The sequence below is a fragment of the Symphalangus syndactylus genome, chromosome 6, assembly GCF_028878055.3.
Source record: "Symphalangus syndactylus isolate Jambi chromosome 6, NHGRI_mSymSyn1-v2.1_pri, whole genome shotgun sequence".
Taxonomy (NCBI): Eukaryota; Metazoa; Chordata; class Mammalia; order Primates; family Hylobatidae; genus Symphalangus; species Symphalangus syndactylus.
Window position 1 is genome coordinate 9,148,438 of NC_072428.2, and position 26,275 is coordinate 9,174,712.

At 49.8% G+C, this 26,275-nt stretch overlaps 2 protein-coding genes across 13 annotated transcripts in view; both read left to right on the forward strand.

Moving 5' to 3' along the window:
- MTCH2 (mitochondrial carrier 2) overlaps positions 1-14,707 on the forward strand; it is a 44,644-nt gene extending 29,937 nt beyond the window's left edge. For 7 of the 10 annotated variants that reach the window (XM_055281594.2, XM_063640968.1, XM_063640967.1 and 4 more), the window contains one exon: positions 101-310. In XM_055281594.2, the coding sequence (XP_055137569.1) occupies positions 101-187 (87 nt within the window). In that variant the 3' untranslated portion in view covers positions 188-310. Of the gene's footprint in view, positions 1-100; positions 311-13,141 lie in introns of those variants that run through there. The other 3 variants (XM_063640966.1, XM_055281593.2, XM_055281595.2) reach the window with 3 other exon arrangements.
- Positions 14,708-18,151: 3,444 nt separating this feature from the next.
- Positions 18,152-26,099, forward strand: C1QTNF4 (C1q and TNF related 4). 3 transcript variants are annotated; one of them, XM_055281592.2, is made up of 3 exons: positions 18,152-19,812; positions 20,442-20,834; positions 24,965-26,099. In XM_055281592.2, exon 3 carries the CDS (start codon positions 24,970-24,972, stop codon positions 25,942-25,944), a length of 975 nt encoding a protein of 324 aa, XP_055137567.1. In that variant the 5' UTR covers positions 18,152-19,812; positions 20,442-20,834; positions 24,965-24,969; the 3' UTR covers positions 25,945-26,099. The 3 variants fall into 3 exon arrangements, with proteins under 3 accessions (XP_055137567.1, XP_055137566.1, XP_063497035.1); XM_055281591.2 differs by having other exon boundaries at positions 18,152-20,834; XM_063640965.1 differs by lacking the exons at positions 18,152-19,812; positions 20,442-20,834 and adding an exon at positions 20,921-21,118.
- The last annotated feature ends 176 nt before the right edge of the window (positions 26,100-26,275 follow it).

A 26,275-nucleotide genomic window follows, 5' to 3' on the forward strand; every position in this document is an offset into this window, starting at 1 on the left:
GATTTAGTCACATCTCCCAGTTGGACCTCGCTGCTGATTTGGATTGGCTGATCTCATCTCGCTAGATATTATTCGTGTTTTGTTTTGTTTTGTTTTCCAGGGGAATATGAGCCGAGGAAATAGCTTATTTTTCCGGAAGGTCCCCTTTGGGAAGACTTACTGTTATGACCTGAAAATGTTAATTTGAAGATGTGGGGCAGGGACAGTGACATTTCTGTAGTCCCAGATGCACAAAATTATGGGAGAGAATGTTGATTTCTATACCGTGTGGCGCGCTTTTTTAATAATCATTTAATCTTGGGAAAATTGAGGTGTTTGGTGTCTGCCTTTTTTGTTCTTTTTTCCAGCACAACATAACTTACCACTGATACTCCCCCTTTAGTTATTCTGAATTAGGATATTTTTTCTCCAAATTCTTATTTTACTTAACCAGAAGGGAAAAAAAAGTTGTATTTTCCTGAAGCTACAGGCACTTTGTCATGTGATTTTTGAGTCTCAGTTTAAGGCTTTGTAAAATGAAGAGTAGAATTCCAAGAAGAATGAGAAATAATTTTGTATAACTTAACAAAATCACTAAATTAAACTATATGGGAGGTTATGAGTTACTTTTTCTTAGGTAGACCCTAAAAAGTCAGTAGCATGCACCAGAATCTGACTCCCATTATGCTTGTAAGCACATTTCATTGACCTTGTCTCTCATACTTCAAGAAAAGGACAGTACGTTGTTACATTACCCTAGAACGTCTGTGTGAGGATCTGCCCCTTCAGTCTGTTATTGCAAAGTAATAAAATGTCACCGACAGGGAGCCTCTGAGCCTACTGTAGCTCAAGAGGCTGCCTGAAAAAAAATAAATAAGATAAAGGGTCAGCAACAACAAAGAAAAAGGACAATTACAGAAAATAAGCAAGATTTGGAAAGGAAGTATAATGGCACTTTTTTCCTCAAAGGAAGTTTCTTCTTTTCACATAAAATATGAAAAGCAGATCCTGCAGGAGTAACCCCCTTCTTTAAGAGCCAAGTATTCGCCAGTGCTTAAATTACACCCTACAGTTCTAATGACGTATAATCTTTTGTTCTTCAGTTTTTTGTTTTGTTTCCGTTTTGTTATTGTTGCTGAAGGTGAGTAGTTTTGCATTTCTGATGACAGCCTTGCATTTCTGATAACTCCATGTCTGGTAATGCCAACCCAAGTCCATATGGGTCTTAGGACACTGACCACCTCACATGCCATACCCTCAGTTAAGCGTGTTAGGAGAAAATAAAATTCAACTCAAGCATAAAGCTTCTGTTTACTCAGGCCTTTTAAAAAGCAGGTTAAAATGCTCTAAAATGAGAAAGCCTGTGGTTTCACTTATTTATATAACTCACTGGGACAGTGCCAAATGAGTAAGCACTTGATTCACTGCTTCTGAGACTTCTCTGTCAAAACGGCCCCACTGATAATATCAGACAGAACGAGAATGCAGGGGTCTCTTCCCTCCCCTGGGGTTTAGGAAGCTCATGAGGAGCTTGGCTTAAAATGTCTTTGATGTCTCTTCCTTTGTCTCAAAAAGTCATGTCAATTTTATACACTATTTCAATATCACTATCTGCATTTGTTTTAATATAAAAATGTTTGCTGCCTACCTTTTTCTCCCAAAAAATCTTTAAGTAAAGATGATCTGGGAAAATGTGCCATGTTTATCCTGTGGCTTCTGTGAACTTTCATGCTTGCCTATTTCTAGTTGAGAAGCATGTCTGACTCTGATAACCAGTCTACCACCAGAGGACGCCAAGGCTTCAGTTTTGCCTGTGCAAGTTGGGTGGCTGAGAAATTTCTCCAAGGCCTAGGATTGCTCAAGATACTAGTCCAGCTGTTTCAGTCTTGCTGCATCCAAGCTAGAGGTCTAGTCAGAGTCCTATACCTATGATCCTCCATAAGATCTTACTGTAAGCTACTAACATAAAAGTCTAAAGATATTCAGGGGCTGGGAAATGCAGGTAGGTGCCATTAAGAAACACATGCGGCCGGGCGCAATGGCTCATGCCTGCAATCACAGCACTTTGGGAGGCTGAGGCAGGCGGTTCACCTGAGGTTGAGAGTTCAAGACCAGCCTGACCAACATGGAGAAACCCTGTCTCTACTAAAAATAACAAAATTAGCCAGGCATGGTGGCACATGCCTGTAATCCCAGCTACGCGGGAGGCTGAGGCAGGAGACTCTCTTGAAACCCAGGAGACAGAGGTTGCAGTGAACTGAGATCACGCCACTGCACTCCAGCCTGGGCAACAAGAGCAAGTTTTTTTTTTTTCTTAAAAAAAAAAACACATGCAAGAAATAATGAATTCAGTAAGTAATATGAACTTAGGCTGGGTGTGGTGGCCCATACCTGTAATCCTAACACTTTGGGAGGCTGAAGCAGGCGGATCACTTGAGGCCAAGAGTTCGAGACCAGCCTGGCCAATATATCTACTAAAAATAAAAAAAAATTAGTTGGGCATGGTGGCACGCACCTGTAGTTCAGGAGGCTGAGGCAGGAGAATCGCTTGAACCTGGGAGCTGGAGGTTGCAGTGAGCCGAGATTGTGCCACTGGGTTACAGAGTGAGACTCTGTCTCTTAAAAAAAAAAAAAAAAAAAAAAAAAAAGTAGGGGTTCTCTAGTAAGCCACTTGTGAAACTGGTTTTCCTTTGTGGTACCAAGCTAAGTTGCCACAAACTGTTCCTCTAGAGTATGTGGTGACCATTGAAACCTTGACTTAAGAAGAGTGTGGGGTGGGCTGGGGGCAGTGGATCACTTGAGTCCGGGAGCTCAAGACCAGCCTGGGCAACACGGTAAAACCCTGTCTCTATTTTTTTTTTTTGAGACGGAGTCTCGCTCTGTCGCCCAGGCTGGAGTGCAGTGGCGCAATCTCGGCTCACTGCAAGCTCCTCCTCCCGGGTTCACGCCATTCTCCTGCCTCAGCCTCTCCGAGTAGCTGGGACTACAGGCGCCCGCCACCACGCCCGGCTAATTTTTTGTATTTTTAGTAGAGACGGGGTTTCACTGTGGTCTCGATCTCCTGACCTCGTGATCCACCCGCCTCGGCCTCCCAAAGTGCTGGGATTACAAGCGTGAGCCACCGCGCCCGGCCCTCTATTTTTTAAAGAAAAAAGGAGGAAAATTAGCTGGGCGTGGTGGCACGTGCCTGTAATCCCAGCTACTCAGGAGGCTAAGGCAGGAGAATAGCTTGAACCCAGGAGGCGGAGGTTGCGGTGAGCTGAGATCATGCCATTGCACTCCAGCCTAGGCAACGAGAGTGAAACTCCATCTTAAAAATAAAGTGTGGGTTTCCTGGAACTTTGGGGGATCATTATAAAAATACTACGGTAAAAGCAACCTTAGTAATCCCAGCACTTTGGGGGGCCGAGGCGGGTGGATCACGAGATCAGGAGTTTGAGACCAGCCTGACAAACATGGTGAAACCCTGTCTCTACTAATACAAAAATTAGCCGGGCGTGGTGACGGGCGCCTGTAATCCCAGCTACTCAGGAGGCTGAGGCAGGAGAATCGCTTGAAATCGGAAGGTGGAGGTTGCAGTGAGCCGAGATTGCCCCACTGCACTCCCGGCTGGTCAACAAGAGTGAAACTCGGTCTCAAAAAAAAAAAAAAAAAAAGCAACCTTAGGATGAAAGAAACATTGAACATAAGCCCTATATTCCATCATCTCTGTTACCTCAGCATACCTTGACTTAACTGTAACTTCCTATTCTAGAAATGTCCTCCTTCCCCTCTTGCCAGTGACATGTTTCTATGTCAGATTCAGTTCTAGTGCTATCTCTTTGTGAAGTCACTGAGACCTCCCAACTGGATGAGAGGGCTGTGCCTTCAAACTCTCCCTCCTTCAGAGCATGTAATGATAGTACAGACTAACTGACAAAAACTACATCCAACACCAAGTTCATGTTTTACACAGCAGGAGCATTACTTCTCTCTGATTTGAAAACCCGTGGGGGAAAAATATATATTTAGTCCTTTAAAACAGGCCAACTAAAACATCAGCCTCCCTGGATAATATAGTGAGACCTTTTCTCTACACAAAAATTTAAAAATTAGCCAGGCTTGGTGGTGTGCACCTGTAGTGCCAGCTACACAGGAGGCTGAAGTGGGACGACTGGTTGAGTCCTGGGAGGTTGAGGCTGTAGTGACCTATGGTCGCACCGCTGCACTCCAGCCTAGGTGTCAACTGAGAGCCAAAAAAAAAAAGAAAAAAAGCCTCACTGGGCTTTATAGAAAAACTAGTGGGGTCGTGGCTGGTCTAAGTGCAGCAGTATTGCAACTAGTTGATCACAACCAGTTAACAGATTTTGTTTTCCTTCTCCCCTTCCACTGCTTCACTTAGCCTTTAAAATGTGTATTAAAATAAAAGACTGAATGCGGTGGCTCCCGCCTGTAATTCTAGCACTTTGGGAGGCTGAGGTGGGCAGATCACGTGAGGCCAGGAGTTCGAGACCAGCCTGGCTAACATGGTGAAACCCCATCTCTACTAAAATTACAAAAATTAGCTAGATATGGAGGCGCACGCCTGTAATTCCAGCTACTTAGGAGACTGAAGCAGGAGAATCGCCGAAACCCAGGAGGTGGAGGTTGTAGTGAGTCGAGATTGCGCCAATGCACTCCAGCCTGGGCGACAGAGCGAGACTCCGTCTCAAAGAAAAAAAAGAGGCTGAGGCAGGAGAATTGCCTGAACCCGGGAGGCGGAGGTTGCAGTGGGTAGAAATGGTGCCATTGCACTCCAGCCTGGTCAACAAGCAAAAGTCCGTCTCAAAAAAAGAAAAACTAGCTGGTCAAGTAGTAGTAATTGTAGGTGGTCATTTTAAGGTACTGTGGCAGGTAAGGGAGCAAGACAGGAGAACAGACTGGTTAGTAGTGACTGCCAACCCTGTTGTAGAAGTTCTAATTTTCATGATTTTTTGGTGGGATAGGCATCCTCGTTTTAAGTGAGACTCTAATTAAGCAACTCACTCAAAATCATAGCCAGGAATTTGCAGGGCTGAATTCAAACCAGGGTCTATCAAATTCCAAGGTTTTTTTTTTTTTTTCCTTAATAATTCTTCCAGGACACGAAGCCAGCCAAGGCATTTTTATTCTTTCGTGGAGGCTATAAAATGCTAAAATTGTAGCCAGTAAACCACATTGTGTTTTTTTGTTTGTTTGTTTGTTTGTTTTTGAGACGGAGTCTGGCTCTGTGGCCCAGGCTGGAGTGCAGTGGCACAATCTCGGCTCACTGCAAGCTCCACCTCCCGGGTTAACGTCATTCTTCTGCCTCAGCCTCCCAAGTAGCTGGGACTACTCGGGCCACCGCGCCCGGCTAATTTTTTGTATTTTTAGTAGAGACAGGGTTTCACCGTGTTAGCTAGGATGGTCTTGATCTCCTGACCTCGTGATCTGCCCGCCTCGGCCTCCCAAAATGCTGGGATTACAGGCGTGAGCCACCACGCCCGGCCTGTTTGTTTGTTTTTGAGACAAGGTCTCTCTCTGTCACCCAGGCTGGAGTTCAGTGGCCGATCTCGGCTCACTGCAACCTCCACCTTCTGGGTTCAAGCAATTCTCGTGCCTCAGTCTCCCGAGTAGCTGGGATTACAGGTGGGTGCCACCACCCACAGCTCATTTTTTTGTATTTTTAGTAGAGATGGGCTTTCACCATGTTGGCTAGGCTGATCTTGAACTCCTGACCTCAAATGATCTGCCTGGGCCTCCCAAAGTGCTGTGATTACAGGCGTGAGCCACTGTGTCCAGCCAAACCAAATGTTATGTAAGCCATCCATCTGAGGAAAGTGGGCCTGCATTTGTAGTCAAAGCAGTGAACCAGCCTCCCAATGGAGTAGAATGGTCTTAAATAAGGAAAGACAGATCTTGCCTCTGCAGAATTATAAATAGCTGAAACAACTGAAAATAGAAATGATCACCATTACTTTTCTAGACTATTATGATGGTTTATGTAGATGAAAAGCTAAGTTACTGTATGGCAAGGATTTCTTCCTAGAGAAGAAATCTTCCTAGAGGTACCATTAGTTCAGTGTAGTAGAACTCCTAGTACATTTGGCTGGTAACATTTCTTGAAACTGATCTATGTGTCGGCACCTCTACTGGGTGCTTCTAAAACATCCTGCGGAATGGATGGGTTCATTCAGGCTGCCTCCCAAGGTGGCGTGGTAGTTTCTATTTTGGCATTTTTGTTTTTGTTTTTTTAAATACAGACAAAGATATTTGTCTTACCTCCTTTTCAGAGCTCTGTTTAGGCTTTCCTAAAGAAGTCACAAGTGCTGGGTGCAGTAGCTTATGCCTGTAATCTCAGCATTTTGTGTTTGTTTTGTTTTGTTTTGTTTGTTTTTGAGACAGTCTCAAAAACACTGTGCCCAGCCAATCCCAGCACTTTGGGAGGCTAAGGTGGGAGGATCACTTGAGTTCTGGAGTTCGAGACCAGCCTAGACAACATAGTGAGATCCTGTCTCTACTAAAAATAAAAATAAAAAATTAGCCAGGCATGGTGGAATACATCTGTAGTCCCAGCTACTTGGGAGGCTGGGGCCAGAGAATCACCTGAGCCCAGGAGTTTGAGGCTGTGGTGAGCTATCATTGTGCCACTGCACTCCAGCCTGGGTGACAGAGCAAGATCTTGCCTTAAGGGAAAAAGAAAGTCACATGTGACATCTCATTTTATATTTTTCCCCCTTCTATTCATCTCTCATTTTTCTCTTTAAACTTGAAAGGAGTCAGAATCTTGCACTCTGATTTTTGCCCCAGAGGGGAAGTTGCCAGTGAGAGATTCTTTTACCACCAACCAAAAATTAGCGTTTTTTTCTTTGTTTTTTTTTTTTTTTTTTTTTGAGATGGGGTCTCACTCTGGTTGCCCAGGCTGGACTGAAGTGTAATGGTGCAATCTCAGCTCACTGCAGCCTCCACTTCCCAAGGTCAGATGATTCTCCCACCTCAGCCTCCCAAGTAGCTGGGACTACAGGCGCCCGCCACCATGCCTGGCTAATTTTTTTGTATTTTTAGTAGAGACGGGGTTTCACTGTGTTAGCCAGGATGGTCTTGATCTCCTGACCTCATGATCCGCCCATCTCGACCTCCCAAAGTGCTGGGATTACAGGCGTGAGCCGCCGCGCCCAGCCCACACATCTGGCTAATTTTTTTTGTATTTTTAGTAGAGACAGCGTTTGCTATATTGTTGCCCAGAGTGGTCTCGAACTCCTGGACTCAAGCCATCTGCCTGCCTAGGCCTCCCAGAGTGCTGGGATTACTGGTGTAAGCCACGATGCCTGGCCAAAAAATAGCTTCTTTTTCAGGAGACTACCTTGGCTAAGAATGAGGATTAATTTTCTAAAGTGAGTGAAAGTTTTCCTTCTATCCAACCTTCCCCATATGACAGCTTCCTCATACATTTGCTGTCTAGAGACAGGTTCTAGGGAGGCCCCTTCCAGTGCATGAGTTAAGTGTTCTGGTCGCCAGTGTCCCGTGATCAGAAGATGGAATTGCAAAGAGCCGTCTTTCCTTGGTCTAAGTACAGTCCTCTGTACTCTGGGCACCAAATCTCTTGTCTGGGACTAAGCAGATTTTGCATGAAAACTGTAATTACTCTGGAACCATCTTATTGCAACTCTGAGAAAGAATGTTTTTAAGCAGATTCCGATCAGTAGCATACCACAATACGGTTAGAGGTTGGTACTTGAGAGAGTGGAAGAAGAGGAAGAGAAACCAGTGTGACCTGCAGATGTTATTCAGGACTCAGCAGCTTCCTGAGAGGCAGCAAATAAGGAAACAAATCTTGTCCTCTCTGCAAGTCTCCAAGATGACACGTGGGTGAAAGAAAATTTTGTAACACCAGCCTCTGCCTCGCTAAGGCAGCCAAGAGAATGGACTATTCCCTGGCAGTGCCACATTTCCATGGAAAATCTATTAGGTATTGCTTTTATTTCCACACAGAGTAGCATGAAGAGCCAGAGGTTGGATAAGGACAAGCCAGCATTGCACCTACTCTGGCTGGCCGTCTAGCCGGGGCCCTGCCCTCCTGGCATCAGACTGGTGAGAGTGTCCTTTGGCTGGAAACAAGATAGAGGGTGAAGATGGAAACACAGAAACATGCCTCACCTCAGACTGCTCACCTCTTGCTGGAATCTCATGCCTTCCTCCCCCTGAGGGGCTCACATGTAGAGTTTATAAATGCAACTGTCAGTCATTAAGCGAGTAGCTTGGGCAGAGTTCTGTGCGAGGGGCAGCAGAGGATGCAAAGGCCTGTAATAAATCTCCCTGTCCTCCTTGGCGCTTACTGTCCACTGACAGGGAGGCAGAATGACAAGAACATAAAACTCTAGGAGTATTGGAGGATTAAGTGAAACCATATGTACAACAGTGAGGCCTGGTGCCCTGAAAGAGGGTATTTGTTGAAGCTCTTTTAACACTCTCTGATGATGGATACATCATCGTATACAAAGCAGGATACGCCGTGAGAAGCCGGAACCAAGCACCATGGGATGCACAGAGGGGAAGCTTACATCCATTTGGGGAAATCAGAGACTTCATGAAGAAGTGGCTCCGATTGTGGCTTTGTCAGGATAGTGGGGATCTTGGGTGGCAGGATGATGGGATGGCAGCAATTTCTAGCTGTCACCAGCTGCGAGACCTTGGGAAAGTTGGTCATTTTAAGCCTCAGGCTCCTCATGTCTAGAATGCAAAGTAATACTCATTACAGTTTTCTTTTCTTTTTTTTTGAGATGGCGTTTTGCCCTTTCACCCAGGCTGGAGTGAAGTGGCTCGATCTCGGCTCACTGCAACCTCTGCCTCCTGGGTTCAAGTGATTCTCATGCCTCAGTCTCCTGAGTAGCTGGGATTACAGGCACGTGCCATCACACCCGGCTAACTTTTGTATTTTTAGTAGAGGCAGAGTTTCGCCATGTTACCCAGGCTGGTCTCAAACTCCTGACCTCAGGTGATCCGCGCTCCTCGGCCTCCCAAAGTACTAGGATTACAGGGATGAGCCACCACGCCCAGCCTAGAGTATTAAATTTAGTACCGTGTCTGGCATAGAATAAATATTTGGTATGTGATAGTTACTAGAATTTTAAGAATTAGAAGGGAGGGGCTACTTTCCAAGTATAGACAATAATATGGGCAAAGTTACGGCATTAGTAAAGGCTAAAGCATTTGGAGGCAAGTGGAATTGCATCTCTTACTGTCCTAACCTTTCCTCAAAGCTGGATTTCTGCCATATAATGAGCACCTAGAACAGGAACTGGCACATGGTAGAGACTCCACAGATGTGTGTTGAACAAAGTCAGCTGCCTCCTAGCTGTATCTACTGAACATCCACTGAATGTCCTTGAGGATCCCCAAACTGAGTTACATCTCAAGCCCTCTTCCCAAGCCTACAGTGGTACTTGCACTCTAAACTGTATTATAAACACAGCGTTATGCCCCTATTCCCCAAGCTAGAAACCCTGGAGATGTTTGAGTCCTCCCTACCCCTCCCTCTGCTTCTAGAAAGTCACTGCTGGATTCTCAGAAACGCCTCTGAATTTGTCACCTCCCTTTCTTTCCCATCGCCTTTAGGCATCATCTCTGCTCAGCTGTTGCGCAGCCTCTATCTCGTCTTCCTGCTGCCAGTTCAAGGCAGTAGGCAGTAGATAAAGGTGGAGTTCTACCAACTTCGGCCAGGGTACAGAGGATGACCATGACTCTCCTCTACCTACACAGGCTTCTGGCAGAGGATACAATACTGCTTTTTGACCCAGGTTTCTTAAGATTTCTTTTCTTTTCTTTTTTTTTTTTTTTTTTGAGACAGAGTCTCACTCTGTCACCCAGGCTGAAGTGCGGTGACACGATCCCAACTCACTGCAACTTCCATCTCCCGGGTTCAAGTGATTCTCCTGCCTCAGCCTCCCTAGTAGCTGGGATTATAGGCGCCTGCTATGATGCCCGGCTTTTTTTTTTTTTTTTTTTTTTGATACAGAGTCTCACTCTGTCGCCCAGGCTGGAGTGCAGTGGCACAATCTTGGCTCACTGCAACCTCCACCTCCCGGGTTCAAGCGATTATCCTGCCTCAGCCTCCCGAGTAGCTGGGATCACAGGTGCCTGCCACCACACCCGGCTAATTTTTTGTATTTTTAGTAGAGACGGGGTTTTGCCATGTTGCCCAGGCTGGTATCAAACTCCTGACCTCAGGTGATCCGCCCGCCTCGGCCTCCCAAAGTGCTGGGATTATAAGCGTGAGCCACCGCGCCCAGCCTCCTTAAGATTTTTTTTCTTCTTTTTCTTTTTTTTTTTGAGACAGAGTTTCACTCTTGTTGCCCCAGCTGGAGTGCAATGGCGTGATCTCAGATCACCGCAACTTCCGCCCCCCAAGTTCAAGGATTCTCCTGCCTCAGCCTCCCAAGTAACTGGGATTACAGGTGTGCACCACCACACCCTACTAATTTTTTTTTTTTTTTGAGACAGTCTTGCCCTCTCGCCCAGGCTGGAGTGCAGTGGTGCAATCTCGGCTCACTGCAACCTCCGCCTCCCAGGTTCACACCATTCTCCTGCCTCGGCCTCCCAAGTAGCTGGGACTACAGGTGCCCACCACCACGCCCGGCTAATTTTTTGTATTTTTAGTAGAGATGGGGTTTCACCGTGTTAGCCAGGATGGTCTCGATCTTCTGACCTCGTGATCTGCCCGCCTCAGCCTCCCAAAGTGCTAGGATTACAGGCATGAGCCACCACGACCCGCCAAGATTTCTTGACCTAGCGTCTTTAATCCTTCCACCCTGAGCCCACATGCAGCCCCAGTTCCCCAACAGCCTCTGCTCTGTACATTTGTGCCGCACTGGCAGCTGCTCTCTGTGTCTGTTGTCTTCCGCTGAAGCCTTGTGCAGGAGGAGCTGAGCTGAGAGACAGGGCTATTTATAAATAGAAAGTGGGTGTAAAGTTCTGCAGTCACAAGTGTTTTAAACAAAACTAATTCCATCTCCCCCAGTCGAACTCTGAAATTTCTGTCCACCTCCTCATCTCCCATCTTTTCTCAGAAGCCTGCAACTTCTTGTCCTCTCCTTGGTCAAAGCCACCATAAGCTTGGATACCATGGTAGCTAAGAGATGTGACATGGAACAAAGTGTGGGAATTATATAGATTCAGCATAGTCAGAGTGAAAGCTACTGCGCTAACATAAATGTTCCTACCACCTAATAATATTTAGTGATGGCTCACCATGTGCCCTGCCCATGTCGCCATTAGCTCCAACCCATAAAACAGCCATATAAGCTAAATACTGCTCCCATTTTAGTGGTGGAAAAGTGAAACTCAGAAGGGTTCATTGATTTGCCCAAGACTGGTGGTAAATAGCAAAGCCCGGATTCTGACATGGGTCTGCAAATCTGGAATTTCTAATATGGCGAGCACATGCATTGAGTCCCAGTATTTTTCTGCATAATGATGGGAGCACAGATTTTAACAAAGAGTGAAGTATGAATCTTAATGAGAGGAGGGAACTCATGGTTTCAACACTGTATGCTCAACAGTCAGATGCCCAGAAGCCCAAACTCAAACTCAAACTCAAACTGACTACATTGGTTCAAGTAATAAAAATGGCCAGTGGTGAATCTGGGGGTTCAAACAAGGGCATCGGGATTCAGTCGTCCCACCCCTCGGCTGGTTTCCCTCTCCAACGGGCTCTCCACATGGCAACAAGATGCCAACTGGCAGCTCCACTCACATGGCTTCTTAGAGCTTGCAATTCCAGAGAAAGAGCAAAATCTCTTTGGAGAGCTCCAGCAAAAATCCCCAGGAGGACTCTGGCTTGAAACACACACCCATCTGTAAAGCATTTGGTGTGTCTGGGAGATGCTAGCCAGGCCTGAGTCACAGGCCCATCTGAAGGGGTGAAGGTCCAGGGTCAGCCCCAGAACCACACAGATTCTGCTGGACTGTTCTGTTTCCTGCCCTCCGCCCCCACACTCTTCTCAGAGCTGGACTGTTTTCTAGTGGGATGCATGGCTCATCAAAGGAAGGTTCACTGTGCAAAGACATACATTACACCCTGTCCAAAAGAAACAGTTTTAACAGAAAGGGAAAAAAACAACAGTTCACCCAGAACATGTGACACGTGAGACTCCATGAAGCTAAGCTGAGCACAGAAGCTGGTGTGTTTGAAAACTTCCACGCACAGGTACATACATATATCAGCTCAATCACCCCATGAGCCTGATAATAGCCACTTTTTATCACTTTTCAAGTGAGAGAAATGGAAGCTCAGAGATAGAGATTTAAGTGACTTGCTAGTAAGTAGCAAAACTAGAATGCAAAGCTGGGTATATTGGGGTCCAAATCCTGCAAGCTTTACACCACAGCACACTGCCAATTTGGAGGGAACCAGGTGTGAGGGTGAGACTGCCAGATGAGCGCTTGGAAGTCGTGTCCCCAGGGAAGCACACATCTGACTGCCTGACGTGCTCTGAGAGCGGCAGGCACCGAGCTGGAGACTGCCCTGTCCTGGTAACTACAGTCTCACCCAGCTAGTCGCTGAGTGGCTGATGAACTCTTCACATTCATCAATGACAGTTTCCTCTCAGCTGGAAGAAAAAGCTGCCAGGGAGCTGCTCCCCCAACCTTCCTTCTGACGGGGAAAGACTCCCCTGGTGCTGTTGATGAGACAGGAACCAAAGGAGACAGTTGGATTTGGAAGGGTGGGCATGTGGGCATGGGATGAATGGATGATTGGATAAATAAATAATCCCAGAAAAATGATTTGAAAAGTTAGAAAAAAAGTTATGATTCTAAGTTTAGAGACAAGATGGCAATATGGCACAAGAGGGATAGGAAGCTCTGAGATAAATTAGGCTATCCCATTTGCAGAAAATCCCTGTGCAGAGGAAAGGACAGCCAAAGAAACCAGTGTGGCTCTGTAGAGAGCTCTCTGATAAGTTCAGAATTTAAAAGGTGGGGTACAAGAGATGGAAGGAAAGGTGAAGTCCGTGATAGTGTAAACTGGGACCTGGAAAAGGTGCAGACAATAAAAGATATTGCTGGTTATGTTCCAGCAAGAGGAAAAAGGAGAAGACAGGATTCCACCTGGGGATGAAGATGTCAGGTTGGCAGTTTTCAGAGAAAGCAGAATACTCAATCCTCATTTTCTTCTTTCTCCCCCGAGGAAAAGCACTTCCAGACTGGGAAGAGTTCAGCAAAACACGGGTTAGAGGACATTAAACCCCAAATAGAAGAAAAGATAAGAGAAAACCTAACCACCTAGCCATTCAAAATGAGCTGCAAATCCCAAGGTGATGACAGATCTTTGCAGACAAGATCCAGGGACCTTTGCCAATGTGGCTATGAAGGCTGCGGCAAAAAGGACAGGGGCCACAGTCCTGGACAGCTGCAAATATCCTGACAAAAAGGAAGAAAAGGGAGATCCTGGGCACATTTGAGGTGAATTCCCTCAAAATCTATTCTAGAATATAACATTAAACCATGGATTTGAGAACACCTAGAAAAATAAGTGGTATCTTCACAAAGAACAAGATATGGTGAAAATGATAAAAATATCAACAATAATTTGTTACTTATTTACTCAGAGGCCACTAGGAAAATTCCTTGGGCCATACATACTGTTCCTTGTTTCCAGTTAGACACTGATTGTCTCACGATTGAAGAGACTAGTAGAAAAACATCGATCTCAGAGACTGCCCAGTCAGGTGGATTCATGTAACCACTGTGCTCCTTCATCCCAGTTGGTTATCCGATTGCTGCAGAGCTTGCTGAGGAGGTATCTCTAGTTCTGTGCTCCTAGACCCTGGTCAGCCTAGTAGTGGTCAGTGCCCACCACACTCGCCAAATTTGCAGAAGGCACCACTGTTGGGATGAAAAGCTAATATTTCAAAGTCAAGATTCTAAAATAACTTGAAACAGTGGGCTGAAACCAGCAGGATGAAATTTAAAAGAGTAAGTGGAGAGACCTGCATTTAGATTAAAAAAAAAAAAAAATCAGCCACATAAGCATAGGATATAGGAAGTTTGGTTCGCCAGAGGTGCCTGAGAAAGAGGCTGAGGGCTTGCAGCTGATCTCAGGTTGAATGGAAACCGGTAGGAATGGAGCAGCTGCTTAAAAAGATAGTGGCTCTCCCCACCTCTTGTTATTTTAGGCACAAAGGGGTGAAACAGTGAAAAATATGGGAGACATATTAACAGCAACTGCTGTTAATGGTTTCTAATAGATCCCCTCAGAGGTATTCATTCCAAGCACACATAAGCAAATGCGTGCTTTTTATTTTTTCGCATAAATGGTGGTATATTGTGCACCTTGTTTTTTATTTCACTTAACTAACAGCATTTCTTAGTGATTATTTCATCAGTACACAAAATGATTCCTCATTCTTTTGTAGGGATGCATCGTATTCTACTTTATATATGTATCATAATTTATTGGTCCTTTTGCTGGACATGTAATTTCCAGTATTTTGCTATTACAAACAATGCTGCAATAAATAACACGTCACAATTGGCCGGGCGTGGTGGCTCACGCTTGTAATCCCAGCACTTTGGGAGGCCGAGGCGGGCGGATCACGAGGTCAGGAGATCGAGACCACGGTGAAACCCCGTCTCTACTAAAAATAGAAAAAATTAGCCGGGCGTGGTGGCGGGCGCCTGTAGTCCCAGCTACTCGGAGAGGCTGAGGCAGGAGAATGGCGTGAACCCAAGAGGCGGAGCTTGCAGTGAGCCGAGATCGCGCCACTGCACTCCAGCCTGGGCGACAGAGCGAGACTCCGTCTCAAAAATAAATAAATAAATAAATAAATAACACGTCATTGCTATTACAAACTATTTGCTATTACAAGCCATGCTAAAATGAATAACATGTAATTCCCAACAAGTGGGCATGTATCTGAAAAACGTCTCTTCAAGAAGTAAAATCACTGACTTAAAGGGCATGCACATTTTTAAACTTGGTAGATATTGTCCAATTGTGTCATTTTACCCTCCTACTAAAAATGTATGAATGTCTGTTTCTCTACATCTCACCCATAGAATGTATTATAAACCTCATTGATCTTTGACAGTTTGAGAGGTAAAAATAGTAACAATGGCATCTTATTTTCATTTTTTTTGAGAGAGAGGGTCTTGCTCTGTTACCCAGGCTGGAGTGCAGTGGTGCGATCATGGCTTACTGCAGCTTCAACCTCCTGGGATCAAGCAATCCTCCCACTTCAGCCTCCTGAGTAGCTGGAACTATGGGTGTGTGCGAACAAGCCCAGCTAATTTTTTTTTTTTTTTTTTGTGGAGACGGGGTTCTCACCATGTTGCCAAGGCTGGTCTTGAACTCCTGGCCTCAAGTAATCCTCCCACCCTAGGGCTCCCAAAGTGTTGGGATTACAGACATGAGCCACCACGCCCAGCCCACAATACTTTGAAATAAGTTTGGTCTGACAGGATTGGCATCGGCATCCCCTGGCTTGCAGAATAAAGTCTGGATGGCATAGGCTGGCACTTGAAATCCTTCATGAGGCCGGGTGCGGTGGTTCACGCCTGTAATCCCAGCACTTTGGGAGGCCAAGATGGGCAGATCACCTGAGGTCTGGAGTTCGAGACCAGCCTGATCAACATGGAGAAACCCCGTCTCTACTAAAAATACAAAATTAGCCAGGCGTGGTGGCGCATGCCTGTAATCCCAGCTACTCAGGAGGCTGAGGCAGGAGAATCTCTTGAACCCGGGAGGCGGAGGTTGCAGTGAGCTGAGATCGTACCATTGCATTCCAGCATGGGCAACAAGAGTGAAACTCTGTCTCAAAAAATAAAAATAAATAAATAAATAATCCTTCATGACTGGATTCAACCACATTTTTCTGGGCCTATCTCCCATCAGTATCTCCACATTCCATACTGCAGCCACACCGATATTATTACTCATTTTTCAAACACACCAAACAGTAGTAACAGCCAACACATACTGAGTGCTCACAGTATACCAGGCTCTGTGCTAAATGTCTTTAATCCTTGCAGCAATGAGGCATACTTCATTATCCCCATTTCACAGGTGGGGAAACTGAGGTCATACAAATAGTGATCTAACTGCCTTGGCCTCCCAAAATGCTGGGATTAAAGGCATGAGCCACTGTGCTCAGCCCCTCCACAATTTCATTTTGCACGGGACTTTGCAAATGATGTAGCTGGTCCTGACTAGGACTGTTGGCCACAATATTTACACGTGGCCTTTCCATGTGACCTAGGCTTCCTCACAGCCTGATGGCTGGGCTCCAGGGATGAGGGTTTCAAGAGAGAGATCCAGGCAGCAGTGGCATCACCTTTGAATGACCTAACGTAACTCCTCCTTTTCATGAGGACTGGCAAGGTCACACTGTAAGAAGAGCGAGTGGGATGGGAGATGACACTGTCGCATTTGAAAATGCAATTCGCCACATCAGGTCATGAGCAGGTCACCTCCTGGTCCATCTGCAGAAGGGGCCCAGGGGATTCAGTTCTGCCTTCTAGGAAGGCCAGTGTTGGGATCTTAGAGCCCTGCTGGGAAAAAGGCCAGGGGAGAGTTGGGAACCTGGTCTTCACAAGCACTCCCAGCTTCCCCTCTCCGGGGTCATTTACCAAGTGCTCAGAGGAATTGGAACCAAGGGCAATGGGGCCAGGAGCGTGACCAGGAACCCTAAAGTCTGCTCCCCTGGAGGGCTGAAATCTCCGAGAAAGGCAGGGACTCAGCGCCCAGACGTATGTTTCTCCTGCTGGCATCTCTGCTTGGCTAACATTCCTCCTCTTTCATTTCTCCCTGGGGCATGTTGTTGTCTTTCTCATTAATTTCCCCTCAACTCCCAGCAAGGTCCCTAGACTGTGAGCTTTGCTAATTCCCTGTAATCCACTGGCAAAGCAGGAAGCTAATTAAATTGTGAGCTGTGTGCTCACTGTCAGTCTCTGAATCTCTCTTTTCAGTCCCTCTCCCATCTGTCTCTTCCTTTCTCACTGCCCCTGGATAGTTTACTTTCATCTGGACACTTTCAGTATTTTCTCACCCATCTGCCTTCCTCTCCCCTCTTCTTTCTCCTGCTTTTCAATCTGCAGAGTAATCTTCTTAAAATACAGCTTTGAGCATACCTTCTTCTCCTCTACTGTAAGGTAAAAGCTCCTTAGCTCGGCAGTTAAGCCCCACACTCCTTACCTGCCGTAGCTTCCCATCACAAACCCTTCTCCACAACCAAGCCTGGTACATTTCCTTCCCTAGCTCCACCTACGCCACCTCCTCACCTTGGTTCACATTCTTATCTTTGACTGGATCCCACCCCCTCACTCCTCCATCTCCACTTCCATCTCACCCTGTCAAAATCCTCACCATTCTTTAGAAAGAGCCTCTTCGGGCCGGGCGTGGTGGTTCACGCCTGTAATCTCAACACTTTGGGAGGCCGAGGTGGGCGGATCACGAGGTCAGGAGATCGAGACCATCCTGGCCAACATGGTGAAACCGTCTCTACTAAAAATACAAAAAAACTATCTGGGTATGGTAGTGCACACCTGTAGCCCCAGCTACTCAGGAGGCTGAGGCAGGAGAATTGCTTGAACCTAGGAGGCAGAGATTACAGTGAGCTGAGATCATACCACGCACTCCAGCCTGGGGGACAGAGCAAGACTCTGTCTTAAAAAAAAATAAAATAAAAAGGCTGAGAGAGAATCAGAGAAAGGGAGACTGCAGAGTATACTGGTTAAGGACTGGGTTTGGGAGCCAGATAGCTCTGGGTTTAAATCCTACTCCTGCCTTAAATTTTCTGATCCAGAAGGGACGCATGGCCCTAAGAAGGGTTGTGGCTGCCCTAGGTTGGCTTCCAGCCTTCCCCAGCTCTCCTGCGGCATCCCTGTGTGGCTCATCCCACCCTTACCATGCCTCTTGTCCTCCCCACAGTCCTGTGGCCCTAGCTTTTCAAGCTGGTGAAGGAGAGAGTTGTGATCCCAAGAAGCAGGGTGAGCGAGTGGGGAAATGAGACAAAGAGAGGAAACAGAATAAAGTGCACAGATAGGCCAGGCACGGTGGCTCACGCTTGTAATCCCAGCACTTTGGGAGGCCGAGGCGGGCGGATCACGAGGTCAGGAGATCGAGACCACGGTGAAACCCCGTCTCTACTAAAAATACAAAAAATTAGCCGGGCGTGGTGGCGGGCGCCTGTAGTCCCAGCTACTCGGAGAGGCTGAGGCAGGAGAATGGCGTGAACCCGGGAGGCGGGGCTTGCAGTGAGCCGAGATCGTGCCACTGCATCCAGCCTGGGCGACAGAGCGAGACTCCGTCTCAAAAAAAAAAAAAAAAAAAAAAAAAAAAAAAAAAACAGAGAAAGAGATGGGGTCTCACTCTGTTGCCCAGGCTGGTCTCAAACTTCTGAGCTCAAGCGATCTTCCCACCTTGGTCTCCCAAAGTGCTAATATTACAGGCATAAGCCACCATGCCCAGCCATACCTGTCTCAATTAAAAAATAAAATAATTGTTGTTTAAGACCAGCCTGGGCAACAGAGTGAGACCTTGACTCTACAAAAAATTTTAAAAAATTAGCCAGACATGGTGACCTGCCCCTGTAGTCCCAGCTACCTGGGAGGCTGAGGTGGGAGAATCACTTGAGCCCGCGAGGTCAAAGCTGCAGTGTGCCAAGATCATACCATTGCACTCCAGCCCAGGTGACACAGCAAGACCCTCTCTCAAAAATAAAATTGTGGCTGCAAAACGAGAGAGGAGGGAGCAGGAAGTATAACCAGCCTAGGGCTTTTCTCTGGATCCTGCTGCCACCTCTTCTTAACTCCCATTCTGGAGCCCACCCATCTGCCTTACACCCACCAGCTCATGGCATCATCTTTCTCTATATCCCTTTCCCAGTGGCTTCCTCCCTATCCCAGTCCCCTGATGCAAATCCTGATGTCATCTGCCCCAGCCACCCATCTCTACCTCAACCCTCACTTCTCTGGTGAGAACTCTTGTGGATCCAGGGAGTGTCAAATCCCAGCCTGAACCAAACCTCAACTGAGATTATATTATCCTATACTATACCTTCTCCCCTCCCCTCCCCTCCCACCATTGGAATCACACCCTCAGGAGAGTAGCTCCACTCTTCTCATCCAGAAGGGGCCCAGGGCCCTAAGAAGGGCCATAGATTGCCATAGGTTGGCTTTTGGCCTCCCCCAGCTCTCCTTCGAAATCCCCCAGCTCTCCTTCGACATCCCTGTGTGGCTCATCCCCCTCTTACCCTGCCTCTTGTCCTCCCCACAGTCCTGTGGCCCAAGCTTTTCACCTGTGGCTGTTGGTGAAAGAGACAGTTGTGATCTGACAAGGGCTAGACAGGTGCTTCACCCTCTGTCACCAAATACCCTCATTATCCAGCCTGAAACACCTCCATTAATTCCTTTCTATTCCAGCACATAATCGTTAATTCATTCCATCATTCACCTAACACCCTTGAAGCAGAGCCAATCACCTCTACCAACATCTTCCTAGAGACAAATAGATTAACTGGGGTTGGGTAAACTTTGAGAGCTCCAAAAGGAAAGCTCCAGAGGACGGGGGGTCCGCAGGGGTCCAGGCCTCTCAGGTACCACAGAGCAGACCTGCAGCAGAGTCAGAATTAGAACCCATGGCTCCGCAGTCAACCAGGGCCAGGCAGAGGGCACCAGCTCTCGGCTGCTGAGAGTAGAGCTCTTCAAAAGTCATCCACTCAGTCAACATCTACTGAGTGCCAGGCAGTGTCGTCACCTCTACAGCCATCAGGGGAGGGAACAGCAGCCTAGAGAAAGGGAGTCTGAGCCCCCATCCCACGGGCTCGAAGCCCAGAGTGGAGGCCCGCACTAGTGCCTCTGGTGAGTATTACCGTGGGAAGACCGCTGTTCCCAGCCCGGGTGCCCTGCCGGACTCTTGCTAGCCTGGCCCCAGCGAGGCAGGGCATCAGTTTCCCTCTCCAGAGGCCTTTCTTGCCCACCTACCGCCCTTCTCAACCCTGTCCCTTCTTGCAGGAGCAACCTTCCCAGCAGAAAATTCCATTCTGCCCCAAGGACTCTCCTCCTTACTGCCCCTCACCCCAGGGGACGCAGGCTGCCCCTCTGATGCCTGCAGACTCCCTTCTCCCTCTTTCCTAACTGACGGTGGGCATTTTCCAATTTGGAGGTGAGGGGGAAAAACTAGGTTATTTTCAGCCTTCCTTTATTGGCAACATTGACCCATTTATCCTTCTCTGCCTTCAGACCCCTCCCCCAAAGCCACTTAGCTTGGACATCTGTCCCAGCCAAAACCTCACCTTCCACTGTCCTTGCAGCCCAAAGGCTAGTCCAGCCTCTGAGTCCAGCTCTAGCCCTCTCTCCCCACACTAGGAAGGAAGCTGGACTGTAGGGCGCTCTGGGCCACCCCGCGTTAGCCGCTGCCTCTGGCCTCAGTTTCCCCTTCTGTGCCTCAGTTTCCCCAACTGCTCAGATTAATGATGCCTGCTCTCTAGACCCACAGGACGAAGCTCTAAGGAGGTCACAGATCAGGAAGGGTCCAGTGCTCGGCGCAGGCTCCGTGCGGAGCCCCTAGGCCCCGCGGCTCGCCCCTCCCTCTCCCCCTACTCCCCTCCTCTCCCCCTCCCGCCTCTCCCCGCCTCTCCGCTCTCGCTCGGCTCTCTCTCTGGCTGACCTTCCCTTTCCCTCACGCCTCCCCACGCCGGGCCCCGGGCCCCAGCACCCTGTCCGCCGCCGCCTTAGAGCCGGGAGAAGCAGCCGGAGCCCCCGCCGCCCCCTCTGCAGCGCGGGCGGTCAGTGCGCAGCCCGGCGCCCGCAGCCCGCAGCCCGGAGCCAGATCGCGGGCTCAGACAGAACCCGGACCCGACCCGACCGCCGCCCCCAGCCAGGTGAGGGCAGCTCAGGGGAGGCAGGGAGCCGAGGTTCCTCCTTTACTGGAAGCGGGGGCTGGGGAGGCGCGGGGAAATTGGGTCCTTTTTCCTTGAAAGGAGGACCTGGGAGCCTTTTCGTGAAACAGGCACAAGGGCTTTCATTCCGAAGGGATGGATGGATGGAGGGAAGGTCTCGGGGGAGAGGAATTGGGGTACCCCTTTCTGGTTTTTGTTTTTTAAAAATAAGGATTAATTGGCTTCTGTTAAAGTGGGACTTCTTGGAAGGATGACGGGCTTTCAAGGTAGGTTGGGGAGGGGGCTGTGGCAGGGCTTGAGGGAAGGGTTAACTGGTGAGTGGCAGGGCAAGGGGGAGCTCTGCGATCCCCTCAGCCTGACATCGCTGCACCTCCCGCCTTGGCTCCGGGGTTCTGGGTCTGTCCAGCTCTGTGTCCCAGTTTTTCTCTTTGAACATGACTATTTTGAGCCCCACCTGGACAGAGCCAGGAACAGCCATTTCCTTCCCTGGTGCTATGACACCCACCTGACACACCCTTCCACACCTCTGACCTGCTCAGGGAAGGGGGTTCAGGGAAGGACGAGGATCCAGGCATCTGGGAATTGGGCAGTGTGGGTGAAACAGAGGCTGGGTACTGGGCGCACAGGAAGACCCTTGGCACTGGTGGGGTGCACCAACCTTGGTCGGGAGGTTGCTGGGCAGCTGCTTCTGGGGCAGGACCCACCAGGAAAGCAGCGGTGTGGAAAAGCTGAGGTGTTTCCCGTGTTCCCAGAAGACAAAACACTAGAGAATGTGTTTGCTTGCTTTTGTTTGGTTTTGCTTTCTGTCTTCCTCACCCTGGATCCCAAGACTCATTCCCCTGATCTCCTCTCCTAGTTTTGCAAAAATGTAAACTGAGGCAGAGAACAAATTGGCTGGACATACCTGTGTCTAGGTGGGAAGAGTGACAGGAAGGCATACAGAATTTGAGTCAAAAAACCTCAGTGCTCCATGGGTGACCTTGGGCCAAAATGCTTTCCCTTGTTGGGCCTCAGCTTTCTCATCTATAAAATGGGAGAGGGCCCACCTGTCTTGCAGGTTTGCCAAGACCACGCATCTGAAAGAACTTTGTAAAAGGGAATGCACTGGACACTTGTGAGGTGCCATCTTCACCACTGTGGATGGCCCCTTCCCTCCTCCCTGTCCTAACCAAGGGTATCACTAATCCATAGGACACCTTTGTGAGAATTACAAAAAGCACCTCCTCTGGAAGGAGACAGCATTCAGTTGGGCTAGCAACTTGGGGTCTTTATTACGAGAATGAGAAGGTAGCATACTTTATCCCAGGTGGTGCTCTAACACGTGGAGTGTGAGCTAGATTCTAGCTAGGACGTTCTGCACATCTACACCTGACGACCCTTCTCAGCAGGGCCCTGCTGTCTCTAAGAGACACAGAGCTACACATACAGGGCACTTTCTAAAGCAGCCCACATCCCAGGCTGTCTCCAGCTCATTTCTTTCCCGTTTTGTTTCCACATCAGGGCCTTTGGGTATTCATGCCCCAAAGCACATGCGCTACTAGGAAGCAGGATGGAATCCCTACATCAGAGAGTGACTCCTTTGAGTTAGGCAGTGCCTTCATCAAGCTCTCAGGGGTAGGAGTGAGTGAGTCCCTAAACCCTTAACGTCAAGAACTGGACCAGATCACTTTTGTCAGGGCAACCGACAGAAGCATCTGCACACCTCAGCACTGCCGTTGACAAACCATGTTCACACCTATCTCAGCGCACCCCCACAGCAAGCCTGTGTGTGAGGTCTCTTCCCCATTTACATGGAGGAAGTCATGCCCAGAGAAGTTAGGGAACCTGCCCAAGGTTTCACAGTGTGAGTGGTAGAGACAGGACCTGAACGCAGATCTGGCTATCTGTCCTCTCCAATCCATCACTCCCAAGGAACAAAGCTGCTGACTTCACAGCCTTGCCAAAGCCCTGCTGGAATTGTTGCTCTCCCTGTCCATCCCCAGTAGCCCCTGGCTCGCCACTCCTTCTTCTGAGTAACCAGCCTCCAAGCAAAGAGAAAGGAGTCACCTTCTCTTTTACTCTGATTTCAACGGGGAGGAAGCTACCTCTAAGCCCAACTGTTCTCACCTCCTCTGTGCAGGAAGGGCCCCCCCCGTGAGGCCAGGAAAGGAGTCAGGGAGCAGCGATTTCCTTTCCTGCTCAGATGGGGCTTAAACAGTTAACGGTCATGCAGAGTGTTGACACAGAGAGCCAGTGCCTGAGTGAGTGGCAGACCAAGGACCATAAAATAACCACAGGAAAATGCAGCCAACTGGAGCTGAGGGAAACTCAGAGACCCCCCTGAATCCCCCGGGTTACCAGGGCCCCTGGGTGTCAAATGGGAGGTGTAGGGGCAAGCCCAGCAGACAGGGCTGTAGGCCTCTTTAGAGTGTTTCTGCTAGTCTGTGTGCAAGCTTTCACTTAAGAAAGGGGTTTCGGCCGGGCGCGGTGGCTCACGCCTGTAATCCCAGCACTTTGGGAGGCCGAGGCAGGCGGATCACAAGGTCAAGAGATGGAGACCATCTTGGCCAACATGGCGAAACCCTGTCTCTACTAAAAATACAAAAATTAGCTGGGCATGGTAGTGCACGCCTGTAGTCCCAGCTACTTGGGAGGCTGAGGCAGGAGAATCGCTTGAACCTGGGAGGTGGAGGTTGCAGTGAGCCAAGATCAAGCCACTGCACTCCAGCCTGGCGACAGAGCCAGACTCCGTCTCAAAAAAAAAAAAAAAAAAAAAAAAAGGGCGGGGTGGGGGGGTCGTTTCAAGGCCAGGCGCGATGGCTCACGCCTGTAATCCCAGCACTTTGGAGGCTGAGGCAGGTGGATCACTTGAGGTCAGTTCAAGACCAGCCTGGTCAACATGGTGAAACCCCGTCTCTACTAAAGATACAAAAAATTAGCTGGGCGTTATGGTGCGTACCTGTAATCTCAGCTACTCAGGAGGCTAAGGCAGGAGAATCGCTTGAACCCGGGAGGCGGAGGTTGCAGTGAGCTGAGATCGCGCCATTGCACTCCAGCCTTGGTGACAGGGCGAGACTCTGTCTCAGAAAAAAAAAAATAGAAAGAGGTTTCATTGTGTGGGTATACACACACACACACACAGAGGTTTGGAGACTCCTAGCTTAATACAGTAGTTCTCAGCATGTGGTCCTTGCATCAGCAGCATCAGCATCACCCAGAAACGTATTACAAATGCAAATTCTCGGCCGGTGTGGTGGCTCATGCCTGTAATCAGAGCACTTTGGGAGGCCGAGGCGGGCGGATTCCCTGAGCTCAGAAGTGCGAGACCAGCCTGGGCAACAAGGTGAAACCCCGTTCTCTACTCAAAATACAAAAGAAATTAGTCGGGCGTGGTGGTGTGCGCCTGTAGTCCCAGCTATTGGGGAGGCTGAGTCAGGAGAACTGCTTGAACCCGGGAGGTGGAGACTGCAGTGAAACGAGATCGTGCCACTGCACTCCAGCCTGGTTCACAGAGCGAGACTCCATCTCAAAACAAACAAACAAAACAAAGAAATGCAAATTCTCAGGCCCGGCCGGGCGCGGTGGCTCACGCTTGTAATCCCAGCACTTTGGGAGGCCGAGGCGGGCGGATCACGAGGTCAGGAGATCGAGACCACGGTGAAACCCCGTCTCTACTAAAAAAAAATACAAAAAAAAAATTAGCCGGGCGTGGTGGCGGGCGCCTGTAGTCCCAGCTACTCGGAGAGGCTGAGGCAGGAGAATGACGTGAACCCGGGAGGCGGAGCTTGCAGTGAGCCGAGATTGCGCCACTGCACTCCAGCCTGGGCGACAGAGCGAGACTCCGTCTCAAAAAAAAAAAAAAAAAAAAAAATTCTCAGGCCCATCACAGACCTACTGAATGAACTCTGGGGATGGGGCCCAACTATGTATGTTTGAACAGGCCCTCCAAGTGACAGTGAGGCTCGCTAGAGTTTGAGAAGCCCTGAGCTAGTCCAAGGATGTAGGAAAATTGAAACCTACTTGTGGGTCAAGGGCAGGGCTAGGAAGAGAACCCTCGTCTCCCGGTGGAGAGCCGGGCGTTTGGAAGCCGCCCCTGCCAACACTCCACTCCCACCCCTCCGTCTCCCTCCCAGGCGCCATGCTGCCGCTTCTGCTGGGCCTGCTGGGTCCAGCGGCCTGCTGGGCCCTGGGCCCGGCCCTCGGCCCCGGCTCCTCTGAGCTGCGCTCGGCCTTCTCGGCGGCACGCACCACCCCCCTGGAGGGCACGTCGGAGATGGCGGTGACCTTCGACAAGGTGTACGTGAACATCGGGGGCGACTTCGATGCGGCCACGGGTCAGTTCCGCTGCCGCGTGCCCGGCGCCTACTTCTTCTCCTTCACGGCGGGCAAGGCCCCGCACAAGAGCCTGTCGGTGATGCTGGTGCGAAACCGCGACGAGGTGCAGGCGCTGGCCTTCGACGAGCAGCGGCGGCCAGGAGCGCGGCGCGCAGCCAGCCAGAGCGCCATGCTGCAGCTCGACTACGGCGACACGGTGTGGCTGCGGCTGCACGGCGCCCCGCAGTACGCGCTGGGCGCTCCCGGCGCCACCTTCAGCGGCTACCTGGTCTACGCCGACGCCGACGCCGCCGCGCCTGCGCCCCCCGAGCCGCGCTCGGCCTTCTCCGCGGCGCGCACGCGCAGCCTGGTGGGTTCGGACGCCGGCCCCGGGCCGCGGCACCGGCCGCTCGCCTTCGACACCGAGTTCGTCAACATCGGCGGCGACTTCGACGCGGCGGCCGGCGTGTTCCGCTGCCGTCTGCCCGGCGCCTACTTCTTCTCCTTCACGCTGGGCAAGCTGCCGCGTAAGACCCTGTCGGTGAAGCTGATGAAGAACCGCGACGAGGTGCAGGCCATGATTTACGACGACGGCGCGTCGCGGCGCCGCGAGATGCAGAGCCAGAGCGTGATGCTGGCCCTGCGGCGCGGCGACGCCGTCTGGCTGCTCAGCCACGACCACGACGGCTACGGCGCCTACAGCAACCACGGCAAGTACATCACCTTCTCCGGCTTCCTGGTGTACCCCGACCTGGCCCCCGCCGCCCCGCCGGGCCTCGAGGCCTCGGAGCTACTGTGAGCCCCGGGCCAGAGAAGAGCCCGGGGAGGGCCGGGAGCGTGCATGCCAGGCCGGGCCCGAGCCCCGAACGTCCCGCGCGAGCGCCACGGCCTCCGGGCGCGCCTGGACTCTGCCAATAAAGCGAAAAGCGGGCCCGCGCAGCGCCCGGCAGCCCAGGCCCCTGCGCTGTGTTGACTGCGACGCATTCGCCGGCGGCAGGCGGGAAGGCGCTGACTACTGCGGCCCGCAGGCCCGGGGAAGGGGTTGGAGGTTGGAGAGCAGGGTCCCCTTAGACCCTGGGAGGGTGAGGAGGGTCCCCTTAGACCCTGGGAGGGTGAGGAGGGTCCCCTTA